An 18,475-nucleotide genomic window follows, 5' to 3' on the forward strand; every position below is an offset into this window, starting at 1 on the left:
TGGGCTGAAAAGTGGCAGATGGAGTTCAACCCAGATAAGTGTGAGGTGGTTCATTTTGGTTGGTCAAATATGATGGCAGAATATAGCATTAATGGTGAGAATCTTGGCAGTGTGGAGGATCAGAGGGATCTTGGGTTCCGAGTCCATAGGACACTCAAAGCTGCTGCGCAGGTTGACTCTCTGGTTAAGAAGGCATACATTGCAATGGCCTTCATCAACCGTGGGTTTGAGTTTAAGAGCCGAGAGGTAATGTTACAGCTATACTTTTACTGTTGGACTTCAGCCACATTCCACCGTGATACAATACTTGGCGGCACGGGAGGACGTTCCTGCCTGTGGCCATTGAACGTGCAGCTCCTCCCGGGGAGGGTCAGACACCCTGGGCCAATAGACTGGTCCTGGACTTATTTTCCATCTGGCATAGTTTGCATTTTGTTGTTTGATTGTTGGGGTTTTTTGTATTGCTATATTTACGCTCTATTCTTGGTTGGTGCGGCTGTAACAAATTTCCCTCGGGATTAATAAGGTATATCTATCTATCTATCTATATAGGGCCCTGTTCAGACCCCACTTGGAGTACTGTGCTCAATTCTGGTCACCTCACTACAGGAAGGATGTGGAAACTATAGAAAGTGTGCAGAGGAGATTTACAAGGATGTTGCCTGGATTGGAGAGCATGTCTTATGAGAATAGGTGGAGTGAAATTGGCCTTTTCTCCTTGGAGCAACGGAGGATGAGAGGTGACCTGATAGAGGTGTATAAGATGGTGAGAGGCATTGATCGTGTGGATAGTGAGAGGCTTTTTCCCAGGGCTGAAATGGCTAGAGCGAGAGGGCACAAGCTTAAGGTGCTTGGGAGTAGGTACAGAGAAGCTGTCAAGGGTAAGTTTTTTACGCAGAGAGTGGTGAGTGCGTGGAATGGGCTGCGATGATGGTGGAGGTGGATACAAAAGGGTCTTTTAAGAGACTCCTGGATAGGTACATGGAGCTTAGAAAAATAGAGGGCTATGTGTAACCCTAGGTAATTTCTAAAGTAAGTACATGTTTGGCACAGCATTGTGGGCCAAAGGGCCTGTATTGTGCTGTAGTTTTTCTGTGTTTCTAAAATCCGTGCACACTAAATCCACCAAACTATCTTTATCAATTTGTTTTGTCACTGCCTTGAAAAGTCAATCAGGTTTATGAAGCGCAATCTGCCCTTCAAAGCCATACTGACGATCCTAATCATAATAAAAATATGCTACTCCAAATACTCGTAAGTCCTTTCCCTAAGAATACTCTCCATTAATTTGCCGACTACTGAATTAAGACTCAGCGTGGCGCGTGGCCAAGTGGTTAGGGTGTTGGGCTCAGGATCTGAAGGTCGTGGGTTCGAGTCTCGGCCTAGGCACTTAACCACACACTGCTCCAGTCCACCCAGCTGAAAATGGGTACCGGCAAATGCTGGGGGTTAACCTCGTGATAGACTGACGTCCTATCCAGTGGGGGGGGGGGGGGGGGCGGGAGAGTCTCATACTCTCAGTCGCTTTACGCCTTAGAAACCAGCGTAAGCACTGGCCTGATGGGCCACAAGGCTCGGGACAGACTTTAACTTTAACTAATTTAAGACTCACTGGCCTCTATCCCCATTGCCTTTCTTGAACAAAGGTACAATATCAATGCCCCTGCAGTCTCTTCCCTCACGTCCTGTACTAACCTGGGGTAGATCCTGTCTGGCCCCTGGCGGTATCTCTTCTAATATTTTTTGAACGCTCCAACACTGCTTCTTTCTTGATCTTGACAGGTTTCAGCCCATTGTCCTGTTCTATGTTGCCTTCACGTTTGTCAAGGTTTCTTTCACTGGTGAATACTGAACCAAAGTATTCATTAAAGACTTCCTCCTACCTCCTCCAGACATATATTTCCCCTTTTATCCCTGAGTGGTCCAGCTCTATCATTCTGTACTTGTCATCCTCCAGTTCTTCACATACATCTGAAATGTCTTGAAGTTTTCCTTAATCCTCCTCACCAGGCCTTCTTAGGTTCCCTTATTCTCATAAGTCCATTCTTAAAGTCCTTCCTGGCTACCTTGTGACTCTCAAGAGTCCTGTTTGATTTTTGTTTCTTAATTACCTTAATTAGGCATCCTTTTTCCTCTCGACTAGATGTTCAACATCTCTTGTCAACCGTAGTTCCTTCACCCTGCCATTATTTCCCTGTCCCAGTGGGACAGCCTTTGCAGAAATCCATGCTGTGCTCCTAACCAAGCTCCACATTTCCATTAGAAAATTAACTATTTCTAACATTATAAAAATGGCTAATGACACTTGACGTTCAACTGAATTGCAGTGTTGAAAGAACTAATGGAGGTTAAGAAGCATCTTTAGAAAGTGAGTGTGTTTCAGGTCAAACACTCTTAATGAGAGCTTGGAGGTGAGAAGACAAGTTAATTATATTGTATTTCAGTCAAGGTGCCTGCAGTATATAAAATAGGAAATCTTTTTTCAATAGAATTTCCAAATGTTACAGAATAATTCACTAATTTATTGAATATTTCATCTAAAAATCATCCCAAGGATCCCTTCATTGTTAAAAGATGATTTAAGAAGTGGCCTTATAAATTTCATTGCTGTATGCTATTTGATAGAGTGCATCAGAAAGAGTACTTGATTGGTTTATGCCCCTTGTGGAGTACCGGTACAGATTATAATATTAAAATTCAAAGATATATCTGGCGTATTTCAGAGATGACTGGTAATTGCTGGAGCAGATGAAGCCTATTGGAATGCTGGCTAGCAGTAGTTTGACGTGTAGAACAATATGATACAGAGAGGATTAAATTTCTGTGCAACATAAGAAATAAATCTGGTTAAGAATTGAGAATATTTTTGGAACGTAGACCACTACAGCACAATGCAGGCCTTTTCCCTCACCATATTGTGCTGACCCGTTAACTTACTGTATGTTTAATCTAACACTTCCCTCCATATAGTCCCAACACTTTTTGTTCATCGATATGCTTATCTCTGAGCCTTTTAAATGTCTCCAATGTATCTGCTTCTACCACTACCCCTGGCAATATGGTCCAAGCACCTACTGCTCTGTGGGGGGGGGGGGGGGGGGGGAACCTACCTCTGACATCCCCAACTTTCCACCGAACATCTTCAATTTATGGTCCTTGATATTAGCCATTTCTACCCTGGGGAAATGTTTCTGCCTGTCCACTCTGTCTATTTCTCTTATCATTTTGTACACCGCAATCAAGTCACCTCTTCTCCTCCTTTTCTCCAAAGAGAAAAGAGGAAACTTGTTTCAGTTTGTTGCACTTTTTTCAGCTATGACAGATTCACCGTGTTCTCCGATCTTAGCACATTATTTGCAGAATGTTGTTTGAACTACAGGAAGTGCATTCTGATATGTCGATCTGTGCTGCCTGTGGTAGACAGGGAACATGGCCAAGTTAGTTGACTGTGGTCCTGTTCCTTGTGCTGCTTATGTGTACTGCAGTGGAGAGCACCAGACTGCAGAATCAGCCAGAAACTGAGCCCCACCTACAGATTTGCAGATGACTTAGTGCATTGTTTAGAAATTGATGTTTAGATTCTCTGTATTGTACAGGCAACCCTAACTATAGCTGTTCAGGTAATGGAATTTCGGCTTTACAGTATTCACAAATCATTGTCCAACAATTTGAAATGTGGAATAAAATTAGTACCCATGGAATTAATGTGAAAAAAAGGTAAATAAATAAACTCAATCCCTTTTTATCAACTTGTGTTTCTTGAGGATTATGTGATGACACAGGTTCATGTTATGGAAAATCACTATACACACTGTTTTCTAGGAATGTACTCCACCTAATTTCTCTCCTGCTCCCACCCTCATAATGCAGAGGTTATTGGTAAAATCAAATTACTGCAGACACTGGAAACCTGAAATAAAAAAAAAAACAGCGAATGACCAAAATACTTGGCAGGTCAGGCAGCATTTGTGGAGAGAGAAACAGGGTCAGCTTTTCTGGTTGATGTCTTTTGTTAAACCTTGTTTCTTCCTTCACAGATGCTAGATAACTTGTTAAATAGTTACATAATTCTATCTATATTTTGAAGTATTTATGTTGCTTCCCAAGTATTATGTTACAACTTATATTTTCTTCAGAAAGAATACTCAGCAAGAAGTCCAAGATCTTCAACTATCAACGTAACTTTTCAGAAATGTGCAGAGGTAAGCTGCTTCTTCAAGTGTGAAAGCCTCATGCATTCTAGAGGCTGACAGAGGTAACTGCTTTATATTTTCAGGATCCTGATTAAAGTGTTCATTAATTAATTTTGATGAGGAAAATGCTAGAATTCCAGCTGAAGTGATATCATTGCGTTTTCTATTGTCTGAGATCACTGGCCTGGCCCCATTTTGTTCCGGACAGTCTGATACCAGTGCAGCTTTCCACCGTGGGGTAGGTACCAGCAGCACAGTGGCTACCTTAACTCTAGCAGCTATCTTAGTCATTGGCTTTGATAACAGGTGAAGCCCTGCTTCCATCTCCCCAGCTTCCAAAACTGTTGCTTGGATTGAAGTTTATTAATGCCAAAAGCAAACATGAGGGAATCTGCAGCTGGAAATGCAAGTAACACGCACAAAATGTTGGAGGAACTCAGCAGGCCAGGCAGTATCTATGGAAAAGAGTACCGTCGATATTTCAGAAGGACTCAAGAACACCTAGGAACCTTTTTTAAAAAAAAAAAGATAGAAAAACTTAAAAGATTATAAAATGATTGGAATAGTAAGAAGCATTCTCATATAAGCAAATACAATTAAATTAAGTAAATTAAATCAAATAAAAATGTCCACTTCTGTTCTCCTGATCTGCTTCTTTGCATTAGTTTCAGTGGGATCTGAGTGTAGGGAAGTCCGCAGAAGTTAGCTCGCCTGTAAGTTTTGGTGGAGTGCGCTAGAACAGAACTTCCAGAAAAAGCCCATGCCAGTGCTAGTCTCTGGGAGTCCCATTGAATAGCACAGGCAAATCCTGGCAGAGCTCTAATGCTTCAGTGAAATGTCTTCCATAATGAGAGGTGTGAGAATAGTCAACTCAGGCAATGTAAATAAGTCAAGTAAATCAGTTGGATTTAAAAACGCAAACACAAGGAAATCTGCAGATGCTGGAATTTCAAGCAAATTTTATGTAAATTAGTTGGAATTGGATTTGGAATAGATTTATTGTTGTCACTTGTACTGCGATACAGTGAAAAGCTTTCTTTGCATACTGCTGATACAGGTCAGATCATTACTGAGGCAGAACAAGGTAAGACAATAACAATGCAGTATAAACTGTAACAGTCAGTGTAGTGCAAGTAGACAATAAAGAGCAAGATCATAACAAGGTAGATTGTGATGACGCGTCCAAATTAACGTACTAGAGAACTTTTTAATAGCTTTGTAACAGCAGGATTGAAGCGTCTGCTGTAACGTGAACAAAGTCAACAGAATGACTAAAGCTAATGGGCATGGAAGTGTTTTGTTAACAAAAACAAGCAGCAGGCATCATATTGAGACATTCTTAGAGGAAGAGGCTTCCTGACTCAATATTACATGATATTTTTATATGCTAAGGATCAAAGGTAACAGCAGGACAATGCTATAGTTACAATGCATCTACAATGCTTCCTTTGAATTACATATAGATACATATATACACCTCCTTCGCACCCACACTCCAGACACCCAAAATGAATATTAATCAGGTTTGTCTGGTTTGTAATCAACTCCTGTCTAGAGCTCCAGGAAAACACATGTTCAGGGCAGCATTTTAAATTTAATCTACAATACACATTCATGTCTGTTGGTGAAGTTAAAATTTGCTATGTGCCACAATAGTCCATCCTCTTGGCTGTCCTAGACAAAAATAAATTGGTTTCAGGAAAGGCCAAACATTAAGGAGGATCTTGTCAAATAGGACAGCAAAAGTGCCCTGTACTTCCGAACCCCTTCCCCAATTACCTATTATCCCTAACGGCTACCTACAAGACTTTAAGCAGAGATAGTTCCAGAAATTTGACCAACAATCTTTAAAGTGCAGCTTCATCATTCATATATCTGTTTTCTCCTTCTCTAGTGGCTGATTGTAGTTTAATCATGTTATTTACCTTCACTGCTTCATTCTCTGATAGCTGAAGCTCTGCAGTGGCTATCAGTGGTTACACTCTGGTCAGGGGCTCCAGCATGGTAAATGTGTATCAGTCTCACAGGCCCTCTCATCCGGGGGCTGGGGTGGTCCCTATTTGAATGATTGCAAGGACCTCTACCTGGTGGCACTCTGTCTATTCGATCACTGCCCCAACCGCTGAAAGTATTCACTCCCCATTCAGGATGGGTGACTGCCTTCAGACACTGTGTGTATTTTCTCTCTTCTTTCTCTCATTAGCTCTATGAACCACTGACATTATCATTTCCCAGTTATTTTCACTTCACCCCAGTCACTGCCTCACTTCCCTCTTAAAGAAGTGATATCTCTCTTCATTGCTGGCATTCTCGGTAGTTGCCCGTGTACCATACAGTCCCACATATTCGTCAGGCACTTTGCTTTTGCCATCACGTGTATACCTTTAGGGTGCATCATTCATTTTCTCAAGCTTGTGCCAGAATTCTGCATTCCAGCAGGCGACCTTAAGTGAGAACAACTCTGACAAAATGCTCTGCTTCTCCCTGGGGATGAAGGGCTTATGGATGGTCATAATCATGACGATAAAAATTAAATAGCATATACTTAAAGCCATAGAGTACGTACTCTACAACCTGCCTGAACTCGTGTGTCTGAACTCATAATGACTGCTGTATTCTTTTACATTGAAAAATGCTACACCAAGGTTACAGACCTATTCTTGAAAACACATGAACGCACTAGCAAATGTGTCTGCTACTATACAGTTCCTCGAATGAGAATGAACAGACCATTTGCAACTGGTGGCCTTGTCTCACCAAATTAACACAAAAATATCAAGTCTCCCACTCACACACTCACACACTCACTCCACTGGTTCAGCTTCCGCTGTGTTTGTGATACCAACGTTTGTACTTCGTGATCCCTTGGTCACCAACCTGAGCAGAACTATGAGTGAATGCATGAGATTGCTGGGTCATGAATGTATCTAAGACAGGCCCTCAAATGTTGTAATATGATCAAAGTCACCAGAGAGACTCTGAAGCTAGTGGGCATGGAAGTGTTTTATTCAACAAAAATTAGCAGCAGGTATCGTATTGAGACACTCTTGGGGGAAGAGGCCTCCTGATTCAATATTACATATGTGGTAATGATCAAAGGTAATAGCAGGGCAATTCTATAGTTATGATATATCTACAATGCTTCCTTTGAATTACATGTCATTTTCACACACCTCTGTCTTTGCTCCCACACTCCAGAAACTAATAATGAATATTAACCGGCATTGTCTGGTTTGCGATCAACTCCTGTCTACAGCTTCAGGAAAACTCTTGTTCAGGGCTGCATTTTAAATTTAAGCCTACAAGCCACATTCATGCCTGAAGGTTGGTTGCTGGTGAAGTTAATATTTGCTATATACCCTACATCCAGAATACACCCTAACAATGTCCTTGAGCTGGTGCTCTGTGCTTTCAGGCTTTTCTATATTCAACCCGATGGAAGAGGGGAGAAGAGAAGATGTCCATGGTGGGTGGGGTCTTTGATTATGCTTGCTGCTTCACTGAGAAGAGACAGAGACCATGCAGGGGAGGCTGTTTTCTGTGACGTGTTAATCTGTGTCTGTAACTCTCTGCAGTTTCACACAATCATGACAGAGCCCTTGCCACACCAAGCTGAGATACATCCAGATATGTTGCTTTCTATAGTGCATCAATAAAAATTGGTAAGGATCAAAGTAGCACCTTAGCCACTTGGGGAAGTAGAGGCATTGATAAGCTGTCTTAGCTGTGATGTCTGTGTGGTTGGACCAGGACAAGCTATTGGTGATACTGTCCAAAGAACATGAAGCTCTCAACCCCCTCAATCTCACCATCATTAATGCAGCCAGGAGCATGTGCATCGCTCCCCCCCTCCTGAAGTCAATGACCAGCTGTTTTATTTGCTGGAAAGATTGTTGTCTTGACACCATATTACTAAGCGTTCTAAACCTTCATGAACTCCCACTCGTCATTATTTGAGATACTGTCCATAGTGGTGGTATCATCTGTAAACTTGTAGGTGGACTTAGAGCAGAATCTGATAGAGTTGGTGGGGGGGGGGCTGAGGGCCCCACCTTGTGGGGCATCAGTGTTTAGAATGATTGTGGTGGAGGTGTTGCTGCCTGTCTTGGCTATTGGTGAATGACCAGCTGCGAGGATGGAACATTGGGATCAGGGAAAGAAACAAAAGCAGTGGAGACAAAGATTTACCAGTGACATTTTTCAATCTCTCTGTTGTCCTCACATGCTGAGACAGTTGTTGGATGTGCTGCATTATTTTTGGTCAGGAAGGGAAATTTATGACCAATAAGCATTTGCTGATAGTGATTCAGCATATCACTATCTGGTTCACAAATCTGTATACTCAGATCTGGCTTTATTCTGTTCATGCATTTGAAATAATAATAAGTACTTTATTGATCCTGAGTGGGAAATTCTTTTATTATAGCAGTAACATTAAAAAAACACACTTAGCAGTGTGGAGACTGAACTAATAATTGCAGGATAATAACTTACCAGTGTGCAATATAAATACAATGTACAAAATAATAAAGCAGAGACAATTGTACTATGATGTGTGTTCTCCTGTCGCACATAGATGAGCTGTTGTGTGTGCTTATTGCATTTGGTAGGAAAGCTTTACTGTAATGATCCTTGTGACAACAGAGCTCAATAAGTCTGTTCCAAAGAGTGCTCAGCTGCTTGTTCAGTAGGTCATGGAGAGGATGTGCCAGATTGTCCGTAATGGATAACAGTTTGTTAAGTGACCTCATCTCCACCACCAACTCAAGAGTCATATTTACAATATTTGCAGTTATATATAGGAAGTATGCAGCTTAGGAGTATTGTAGAGAGTGTGTGTCTCTAACTAAGGTTATATCAGACTGGAGTATGTGCATGTGAGGAATATTGATTTCAACAGAAAAGAAGATACAAAGATGCTTTTGGTCATTAGCATGGCTGGCAACCTCATTTGAAAGATTAGATGAGTAAAACAAGTTACCACTGGTCATATAGAGGAATTGTGCTTTAAAATCACTCAAACGGAGAAGCAAGCATGATGCAGTATGTTTAATCGTTATGCTGCTAAATGTGGAGAGCAAAATTGCAGCTGAAGGTGCCAAAGCTGATTTCTACTGCCCTCTAGTGTCCTATCTACCCATATGCAAGTATATTAGATTTGTGACCAATTACTCCCAAGCAGCTTGAGTTGCACCCAACGCATATGTGAAGTGGGTAGAGTGAAGGGTCTGTATGCTGGCCTGAGATTAGAGTCAAATATCGCTCATTCAAATAATATAGTAAATGCTTGGGCTGTCCCCGCCACTCCATTAGGTCAGTGCATGGGAGTGAGAGCAAACCAGTATTTGTGTAGATAACACATAGAAGGCAGAGTTGTAATAAATTGGTCTTTTTGAGGTTGGAAGGATGTTGCGAGTGGAGTGTCCTTATGATTAGTTTCTGACCCTCAATTATTTATGATTACTTTATTAGTAACCTAGAAAAAAAGTTGGAGTGTAAGCTATCAAAATTTACTGATAAAAAGGGATGGAGGGGGCGGGATATCTTGCACGTTGGACTTAGAGAGGATGAGTGAATGGGTGAAGTCTTGTCAAATGAGCACTATGTATAAAAGTGAGGTTATGAATTGAATTGACTTTATTTCTTAAATCCTTCATATACATGAGTAAAAATCTTTACGTTATGTCTCCATCTAAATGTGCAATCATAGTAATTTATAATAAATAGAACAGTCAATGCAATATAGAGTACACTCAAGTCACTGTGAGTTCATCAGTCTGATGGCCTGGTGGAAGAAGCTGTCCTGGAGCCTGTTGGTCCTTGCTTTTATGCTGCGGTACCACTTCCCGGATGGTAGCAGCTGGAATAGATTGTGGTTGGGATGACTTGGGTCCCCAATGATCCTACGGGCTCTTTTTACACACCTGTCTTTGTAAATGTCCTGAGTTGTGGGAAGTTCACAACTACAGATGCGCTGGGCTGTCCACATCACTCTCTGCAGAATCCTGCGATTAAGGGAGGTACAGTTCCTATACCAGGCAGTGACGCAGGCAGTCAGGATGCTCTCAGTTGTGCCCCTGTAGAAAGTTCTTAGCATTTGGGGGCCCATACCAAACTTCCTCAACCATCTGAGGTGAAAGAGGGGCTTGTTATGCCTTTTTCACCACACAGCTGGTGTGTACAGACCACGGGAGGTCCTCGGTGATGTGGATGCCGAGGAACTTGAAGCTGTTTACCCTCTCAAACCACATCCATTGATGTCAATGGGGTTAGCCCGTCTCCATTCCTCCTGTAATCCACAACTAGCTCCTTTGTTTTTGCAATAGTGAGGGAGAGGTTGTTTTCTTGACACTACTGTGTCAGAGAGATGACATCTTCCCTTTAGGCCACCTTGTTATTGTTTGAGATAAGGCCAATCAATGTAGTGTCGTAGGCAAATTTAATTAGCAGATTGGAGCCATGGGTGGCGATACAGTCATGAGTGTACAGGGAGTAAAGGAGGGAACTCAGTATGCAGCCCTGAGGGGCTCCTGTATTGAGAGTCTGAGGGTTGGAGGTGAGGGAGCCCACTCTTACCACCTGCTGGTGATCTGACAGGAAGACCAGGATCCAGCTGCACAAGGCAGTGTCAAGGCTGAGGTCTCTGAGCTTCATGTCAAGCCTGGATGGAACTATGGTATTGAATACTGAACAGTAGTCCAAGAACAGCATTCTCACATAAGCATCCTTCTTCTCCAGATGTGTAAGGCCGGTATGTAGAGCAGTGGCTATTGCATCTTCTGTCGATCGGTTGTGTCGGTCGGTGAATTGTAGGGGGTCCAGTTTGGGTGGTAGTAAGCTGCAGATGCAATCCTTGACTAGCCTCTCAAAGCATTTGCTCGTTATTGAGGTGAGTGCGACAGGACACCAGTCGTTCAGGTATGTTACCTTGGTCTTTTTTGGTACAGGGACAATGGTGGATAATTTGAAACAGGAGGGCACTCTGCACTGTATGAGGAATCTAAAGGTAGATTATTATCAAAATGGAGAAAGAATGCAGATGAGAAAAGTACTGAAGTATCTAGTTGTTCTTGTGCATGGATCACAAAAGGTTAATAGGTAAGTGCAGAAAGAAATTAGGAAGGAAAATGGCAAATTGGCCTTTATTGCGAGAGGGCTGGAGTTCAGAAATGAGGAAGCATCATTATAGAGAGTACTGGTGAAACAGCACTTGGAGTATTACGCACAGTTTTGGTCTCCTTAAGAAGGATATATTGGGACTGGAAGAAATCCCAATCTAGGCTAATTTCTAGGATGACAGGGTTGTTCTGCTACTAGAACCAAAAACAATTTGATTTTTATTATATCAGGTTTATAACAATAAGAGATGATATTACAGAAACACAAGATCCTTAGTGGACATGAAAGTATGGATGCTCAGAAGTTTCCACTCGTGGCAGAATCTCAAACAAGTGGACTTAGTTACAACTATACATATGTAGTTACAATAGTTTCTTTTGAAACTGAAGTCATAGAGCCATAGAGCAGTACAGCATGGATTCAGGCCCTTTGGCCCAATGAGTTCATGCTAACCACAGTGCCCACACAGCCGATTTCCAACTTCCAGCATTTGGGCCATAGCACTCTAAACCCTGCTCATTCATGTACCTATCAAAGTGCTTCTTAAATGATACTATTATACTGCCTCAACCACTTCCCCTAGCAGCTTATTCCATATGCCAGGAGTCCCCAACCTTGTTTGAATTGTGGACTGGCCGACCCGGGTGGGGGAGGGGTGGCGGGATGGGGGTAGGGTTGCCAACAGATAGGAGTAGCAGTCAAATACATCAAAGTTGCTGGTGAGCGCAGCAGATCAGGCAGCATCTCTAGGAAGAGGTACAGTCAACGTTTCGGGCCGAGACCCTTCGTCAGGACAAACTGAAGGAAGAGCTAGCTTCAATAGATGTACCATGGAGAGCATTCTGACAGGCTACATCACTGTCTGGTATGGAGGGGCTACTGCACAGGACCAAACGAAGCTGCAGAAGGTTGTAAATCTAGTCAGCTCCATCTTGTGAACTAGCCTACAACGTACCCAGGTCATCTTTAGGGAGCGGTGTCTCAGAAAGACAGCGTCCTTTATGAAGGATCTCCAGCACTCAAGATATGTCCTTTTCTCACTGTTACCATCAGGTAGGAGATACAGAAGCCTGAAGGCACACACTCAGCGATTCAGGAGCAGCTTCTTTCCCTCTGCCATCTAATTCCTAAATGGACATTGAATCTTTGGACACTACCTCACTTTTTTTTTTAATATACAGTATTTTTGTTTTCACACAATTTTTAAAATCTATTTCAATATACGTAATTGATTTACTTGTTTATTTATTATTATTTTATTTTATTTTTTCTGTATTAGTTTATGTATTGCATTGAACTGCTACTAGTTAACAAATTTCACGTCACATGCCGATGATAATAAATCTGATTCTGACTCTGGGATCAATGAAATCTCTATCTATCTCGTGCCCTGCTATTCGCAGTACCTGTCTTATGCTGAACTGACTTTCCAAAATGCTTTGCCTCAAATTTATCTGTATTGGAATCTATTTTCCTTTTCCCCAACTGATCAAGATTCATCTGTAATCTATGATAATCTTCTCCCCGAACAACACTAATTTCTCAAGTGACCTAAGGTGCATAGGAATTTCTTTTCACAGAGGTAGATGAATGTCTGACTTTCTGGATTGTAGATGCTAGATCATTGTTTTTTGTTAAAGAGGAGTCAGATAAATCTTTGAACTATCAAGAATATGAAAGCTATGGGGAACTGGTGGAGAAGAAGGGATGAGGCCTGAAGTTGATCAGCTGTTGAATGACAGAGCAGACTTGAGGGGGCGAGTGGCCTACTCCTGCCTCCCCCCCCCCCCCTCCCCATTTTCTCATGGTCTTTTGATGTTAGTGATAATTTTTTGGCAGTGGGGAATGTTGATGTGCTGTGGCATCAGAGATAAGGCAATGGGCAACAATTTCTCTCGTGATCTGCGAAGGTGGATTCTCCTTGGACTTTTGCTGACATGATAGGGGCACAGCACCACTCTCCCGTCATCTTGAACCCACTCACTTCTAGACCCAACAGCAATTCAATATAAAAGATCCCACATGACATTATAGACCCACTCACCCTGTTTTCCCCATAAACATTAAAGATATGAATGCACCCCACCCCGAATACAGGACATTTGAACTCCTATGCATGTTCTAGTAGCAAATATTAACAATCCTGTGCGTTACTATAGGCTCAGATGGTTTGACATTTAGGATTAAACAGTTTTTTGTAACGTCATATTTTGACTCGCTCTTTGGCCAGACCCAAATACATTGCTGTCTTAATTTGTCGTTTTTCTATTAAGAGATCCAAGTATATTTTGTTAATCTTTATATGGTTGGTTATCATAGAGAAGAGAGTTTGTGCAGGATGTTATAGGGATTACGTCTGAAGTGTTAAGAAAGGACTGTTGTATTAATAGTATCTCTTAATATATTTTTAGTAACTGTAACAAAAGCAGTTGACGACTTAGAATTAGTTTTTAATCTTGAAAATGGACGCGCTAAAATTCAGAGTGCGTGGTTCACTGGTTTTGAAATGTTGTATGAAATGTAAACGTTAGAGTGGAAGGAAGAATTGTACCTTTGGCCTTAAATAAAGCATTATTATGGCAGACCAAGATGATCTATATTAGTTTAGTTTAATTATTATTTCAAGAAGTGACAAGTCTTTTCTAAGTGGCAGTGAGAAAAGGGAGTTATGTTCTGGCAACCTCATACTCAAGACTGGCTGTTCTGGATCAGGGGATTCCCCCCACATTCTAGAGTTAGCATTCGCCAGGTTTCTTAGCTCTGAAGGTAAGAGCACAGGGATAGACCAGGAGTAGAGAACCAGGCCACTCACATCTGCCCTTAATCAGCTGGTACAAGGACAATGCTGGTCTCAACTCTTCTCTATGCCAGATCTCTAAAGTGCCTCTTTACTATAAAACAATTACTGTAAATGCTGAGGTTATGAAAGGTGTTTATGTGTCACCAAGGTAAATTGTTATTTTGGCCAATTGTAGTCCAGTGCAGGGGAATGCACAACAATTTCCATGCCATGGTCTTTTGGAGGAGCTGGTCCCAAAGACATTGAAGTCTCCAGTTAAGGATGGAGAAAAGAGTGAGTCCGAGAGGGAGGTCTGATGCCCCTGCTGGACCTTCCCTAATTAGACTAGGTCTGTGGTTATTATTAAAGCTGCAACTCACAACTGCACACCCACAAATGACAAGAAGGATGGTAATGGGCCACCCTCCTCTTAGACTTGTTTGCACAGTGATTGAAGAGTGCAGTTGCAATGCATAGAAAAATGTTGCTCCACTAGAGCAGAGAAAGGAATTGGTTATTAATGAGTCCTGATGCGGGGTTTCAACTCTGAGTATCAGTAACTTCTTCCCCACTTCCCCCCAAAATAGGTGCTGCTCGACCTGCTGAGTTTCTCCAGCAGATTGTTTGTTACTTGTGTGTTAGTGTATTGAGTTCTAAATCTCTTCACTAAATGCTACAGTAAAACTCTTGATAGTTAACTATTCAATTGTTTTGGTAATCCCAATGGCTTGGCAACTGGCCCCTGTGTGCTGATTCCTGTGTCCCATTATTATCACTTTCCACAGATCCTTTAGCTCACCGTTGCCTCAATTCCTGCACTCTTGAAACTCAGTGTGTGTATGCATCCTGTGCTACCTTGAAACTCACTGAAGGTTCTGTTCCTTATCTCTTAAATTTGCCAAAATGTTTTGTTGGTTTTGTTTCCCAAACTGCCTTGCAGCTACTGGGCTTCTGTTTTACTTTAATCCGTCTGGGTTCACTAGAAAATATGCCACTGTATAGCATGTGAGAGAAAAAGTCCGTTAAAAGTGTATTGAGTATTAAATGGAATAATATCCAAGCGCATAGAAAACCTACCAGTTAGGCACCACCCAAGTGTGTGGGGTTGACGCAGTTGCATTGAATTTCACATGTTCAAAGTTCATCTCTTATCAAAGTACATCAGTGTCACCATATAGAACCCTGACATTTATTTTCTTGAGGGCGATCACAGTGAATACTAGAAACACAATATCATCAATGAAATACTGCACCCAACAGGACAGACAACCAACCAATAGGCATAAATCAACAAATAGTGCAAATACAAAAAGAAAAAATAAAAGAAAAAAATAATAATAAATAAATAAATAAGCAATAAATATGAAGGACATCTGATGAAGAGTCTGTAGGTTCTGGAAACAGTTCAGTGACAGGGCGAGTGAAGGTAATTCAAGAGTTGAGTGAAGCTAGTTCAAGAGCTGGATGGTTGAGGGCTAATAACTGTTCCTAAATCTAGTGGTGTAGGTCCTGAAGCTCCTGTGCCGCCTTCCTGATGGCAGCAGCGAGAAGAGAACCAGGGCGGTGGGGGTCCTTGCTGATGGATGCTGCTTTCCTGTGATGATGCTCCATGTGGATGTGCTCAGCAGTGGGGAAGGCTCTACCTGTGTTAGACTGGGCCATATTCAATATTTTTTGTAGGCTTTTCCATACAAGGACATTGATATATCCGTACTAGTTGTGATGCAGCCACTCAAAAGTACTCTGAAGTTTGTCAAAGTTTTAGATGACATGCAGAATCTTCACAAACTTCTAAGAAAGTAGAGGTATTGCCATGCTTTTTCCATAATTGCCCTTGTGTGCTGGGCCCAGGACAGATCTTCCAAAACAATGACACTGAGGAATTTAAGGTTGCTGACCCTCTCCATCTCTGATCCTCCAATGAGGACTGGCTCATGGACCTCTGGTTTCCTCCTCCTGAAGTTAATAATCAGCTCCTTGGTCTTGCTGACATCGAGTGAGATATTGTTATTGTGCACATCTCCCTTCTGCACGGTGACTTGTCACCTCCTCTGATTCGAGCAACGAGAGTGGTGTTTTCAGCAAACTTAAATATGGCATTGGAGCTGTGCTTGGCCACACAGTTATAAGTTTAAAACAATTAGAGCAGGGGGCTTAGCACACAGCTCAGTGATTAGCACTGTTAAAATGTAGGACAGTGCAGCAGATGGTTTTACACTATGGGATCTAATAAACTGCTGTGAATTAAAATGCCCAGATACTCTGTGTTACTAATGTCAGTGACAGTGAAATTTTAACAGGAAAGAACTTTCTCCAGGTCAGACAGGGTCTTGCATAAGAAATTTGTAGTCTTGTGCTAATTAATTTGAGTTTTTGTTTGTGAAAATATATGGACCAAATCTGTGCTATTGGTTTTCCTTCTCAGCTGAGAGATAATCTTCTAATATTTTCAGTGAATTCTGGTTAATTAGAACACATCATAACTAGTACATTTTGGCCAAGTTAAGTGGCTGCCCCAATTAGCGGAAGTTTCATGGAAGTAGTTAAATAGGTGTTAAAAAGACAGAGTAACAAATTGTGTATTTAAATGAAACACTGAATAAATTAGAACACTATCAATACTACTACAGTACTACAACACTGTGTATTGGTTCCCAGTAATAATTGACAGTTGAATTCATCCAGTGTACGCTGCCGTGTTCTTTTGATTCACTGTAAATGAACAAAATTGGTGCAGACACCTCATGTAGATAATACACAGCCTTCATACAATGCTATTGATGATTGCATCCTCCAAATCTTCATTTTCATCATAACATCCAAGATGATTGTCGGTACCTTCAGAGTCTTCATAGTTCCTAACTTGTTGAAGCTGAGAAATCGTTTAATTTTCACTCCCAGCTGTTTCTGGCATCCCTAAGTCTGAATGCTTGAAGACTCAGTGAGCAAAACAGTCCTGAATTGTCTGATTCTTTATTTCTTGCCAACTATCAGTTACAAAAATCACTGTTTTTTGAACCCAAGCACATGTAATTGCTGCTTTTTAGAAACTGTTTGCTCTAAGCATGGTGTAATGTCTAACAGCCACACAGCTGCATATGACCAAAGGTAGTTAGAAACTGTTCGGCAACAGTCACCTGTCCCAATTAAGAAACATGGTGTTGCAAATGAACAAAGGAAATCCCAGCTCTTTTTGTGATTTGTTTTTGTTCTTTAAGACAGGGGTCCCCAAACTTTTTCGCACTGTGAACTGGTTCCATATTGACAATATTCTTGTGGATCGGCCAACCGGGGGGGAGGGGGGGGGTGGTAGGGTTGCCAACGAACAAGAGTAGCAGTCAAATATGTTGGGTTTACCCCGAGAAAGACTACAATGACCAAGAAGCCTTGTGCGGGCATCAGTGGGCATGCGTGTACGTGCCGATTTTTTTTCTACAAATCGTTTTTGGTGATTCTGTTTGGGGGGGGGTGTTAATCACAAACGCAATATAGGTGATAAGTGGCTAATACACTCAATTTTGTTTCTAAAAGGGTTTATCTAACGAATTTAATATTAAACACAGCGCATATTTTCCTCGCATGAATATAGCGATAAGTCAATTATCAGGGGAGCTTGAAGTAAGTGTTGAATGAACTTCCAGTAGAAGTGGTAGAGGCAGGTTCGATATTATCATTTAAAGAAAAATTGGATAGGTATATGGACAGGAAAGGAATGGAGGGTTATGGGCTGAGTGCAGGTCGGTGGGACTAGGTGAGAGTAGCATTCGGCACGGACTAGAAGGGGAGAGATCGCCTGTTTCCGTGCTGTAATTGTTATATGGTTATATAAGTCCGTAGTACCATAACATGTTAAGTAACATTTGGATATTAAAACACACAGCACATATTTTCCCCGTATGGACACATAAAATCATTGCAACACACCAATATCGCTGAATCAGTGGGAGCCCTGGGCTTGTTTTCCTGCAACAAGACGGTCCTATCAAGGGGTGATGGGAGACAGCGATATTCAAAGGAGGTTCCTTATGTCCAGTCTATTCCGCAACTTAGTTTTCGTTGCATTCATTGCAGAGATACGTTGGAAATGAAAGCAACGTTTTCAGTGCTTTCGTGGCTATCTCAGGATATTTAGCCTTGACTTTGATCCAGAATGCCGGCAGAGATGTTATGTCAAACATGCTTTTCAGCCTGCCATCATTTGCAAGCTCGAGGAGTTGATCTCCTTCCCGTGCTGACATGGATGATGCGTGGGTAATGACCTCGCGTGTGTTCAAGCTCAACAGTGGGCGTGACAGGGAATGAGGAAAGGTGCAGCTGACTCATATTGCCAAATCATATCGTTTCCTCGCAGCTCGGTACCGGTCCGCGGTCTGGTGGTTGGGGA

General features: G+C 41.8%; 1 protein-coding gene across 8 annotated transcripts in view; it reads left to right on the forward strand.

The window, feature by feature from the left end:
- Positions 1–18,475, forward strand: part of LOC140196681 (limbin-like) — a 239,638-nt gene that overhangs the window by 9,207 nt on the left and 211,956 nt on the right. For all 8 annotated transcript variants that reach the window (XR_011885776.1, XM_072256298.1, XM_072256292.1 and 5 more), the window contains exon 4: positions 4,137–4,202. Coding sequence is in view for 7 of the 8 variants with exons in the window: in XM_072256298.1 (XP_072112399.1) it covers positions 4,137–4,202 (66 nt within the window). In the remaining variant the exon portion in view is untranslated. The remainder of the gene's footprint in view (positions 1–4,136; positions 4,203–18,475) is intronic.

The sequence above is a fragment of the Mobula birostris genome, chromosome 4 (genome assembly GCF_030028105.1).
Source record: "Mobula birostris isolate sMobBir1 chromosome 4, sMobBir1.hap1, whole genome shotgun sequence".
Classification (NCBI taxonomy): Eukaryota; Metazoa; Chordata; class Chondrichthyes; order Myliobatiformes; family Myliobatidae; genus Mobula; species Mobula birostris.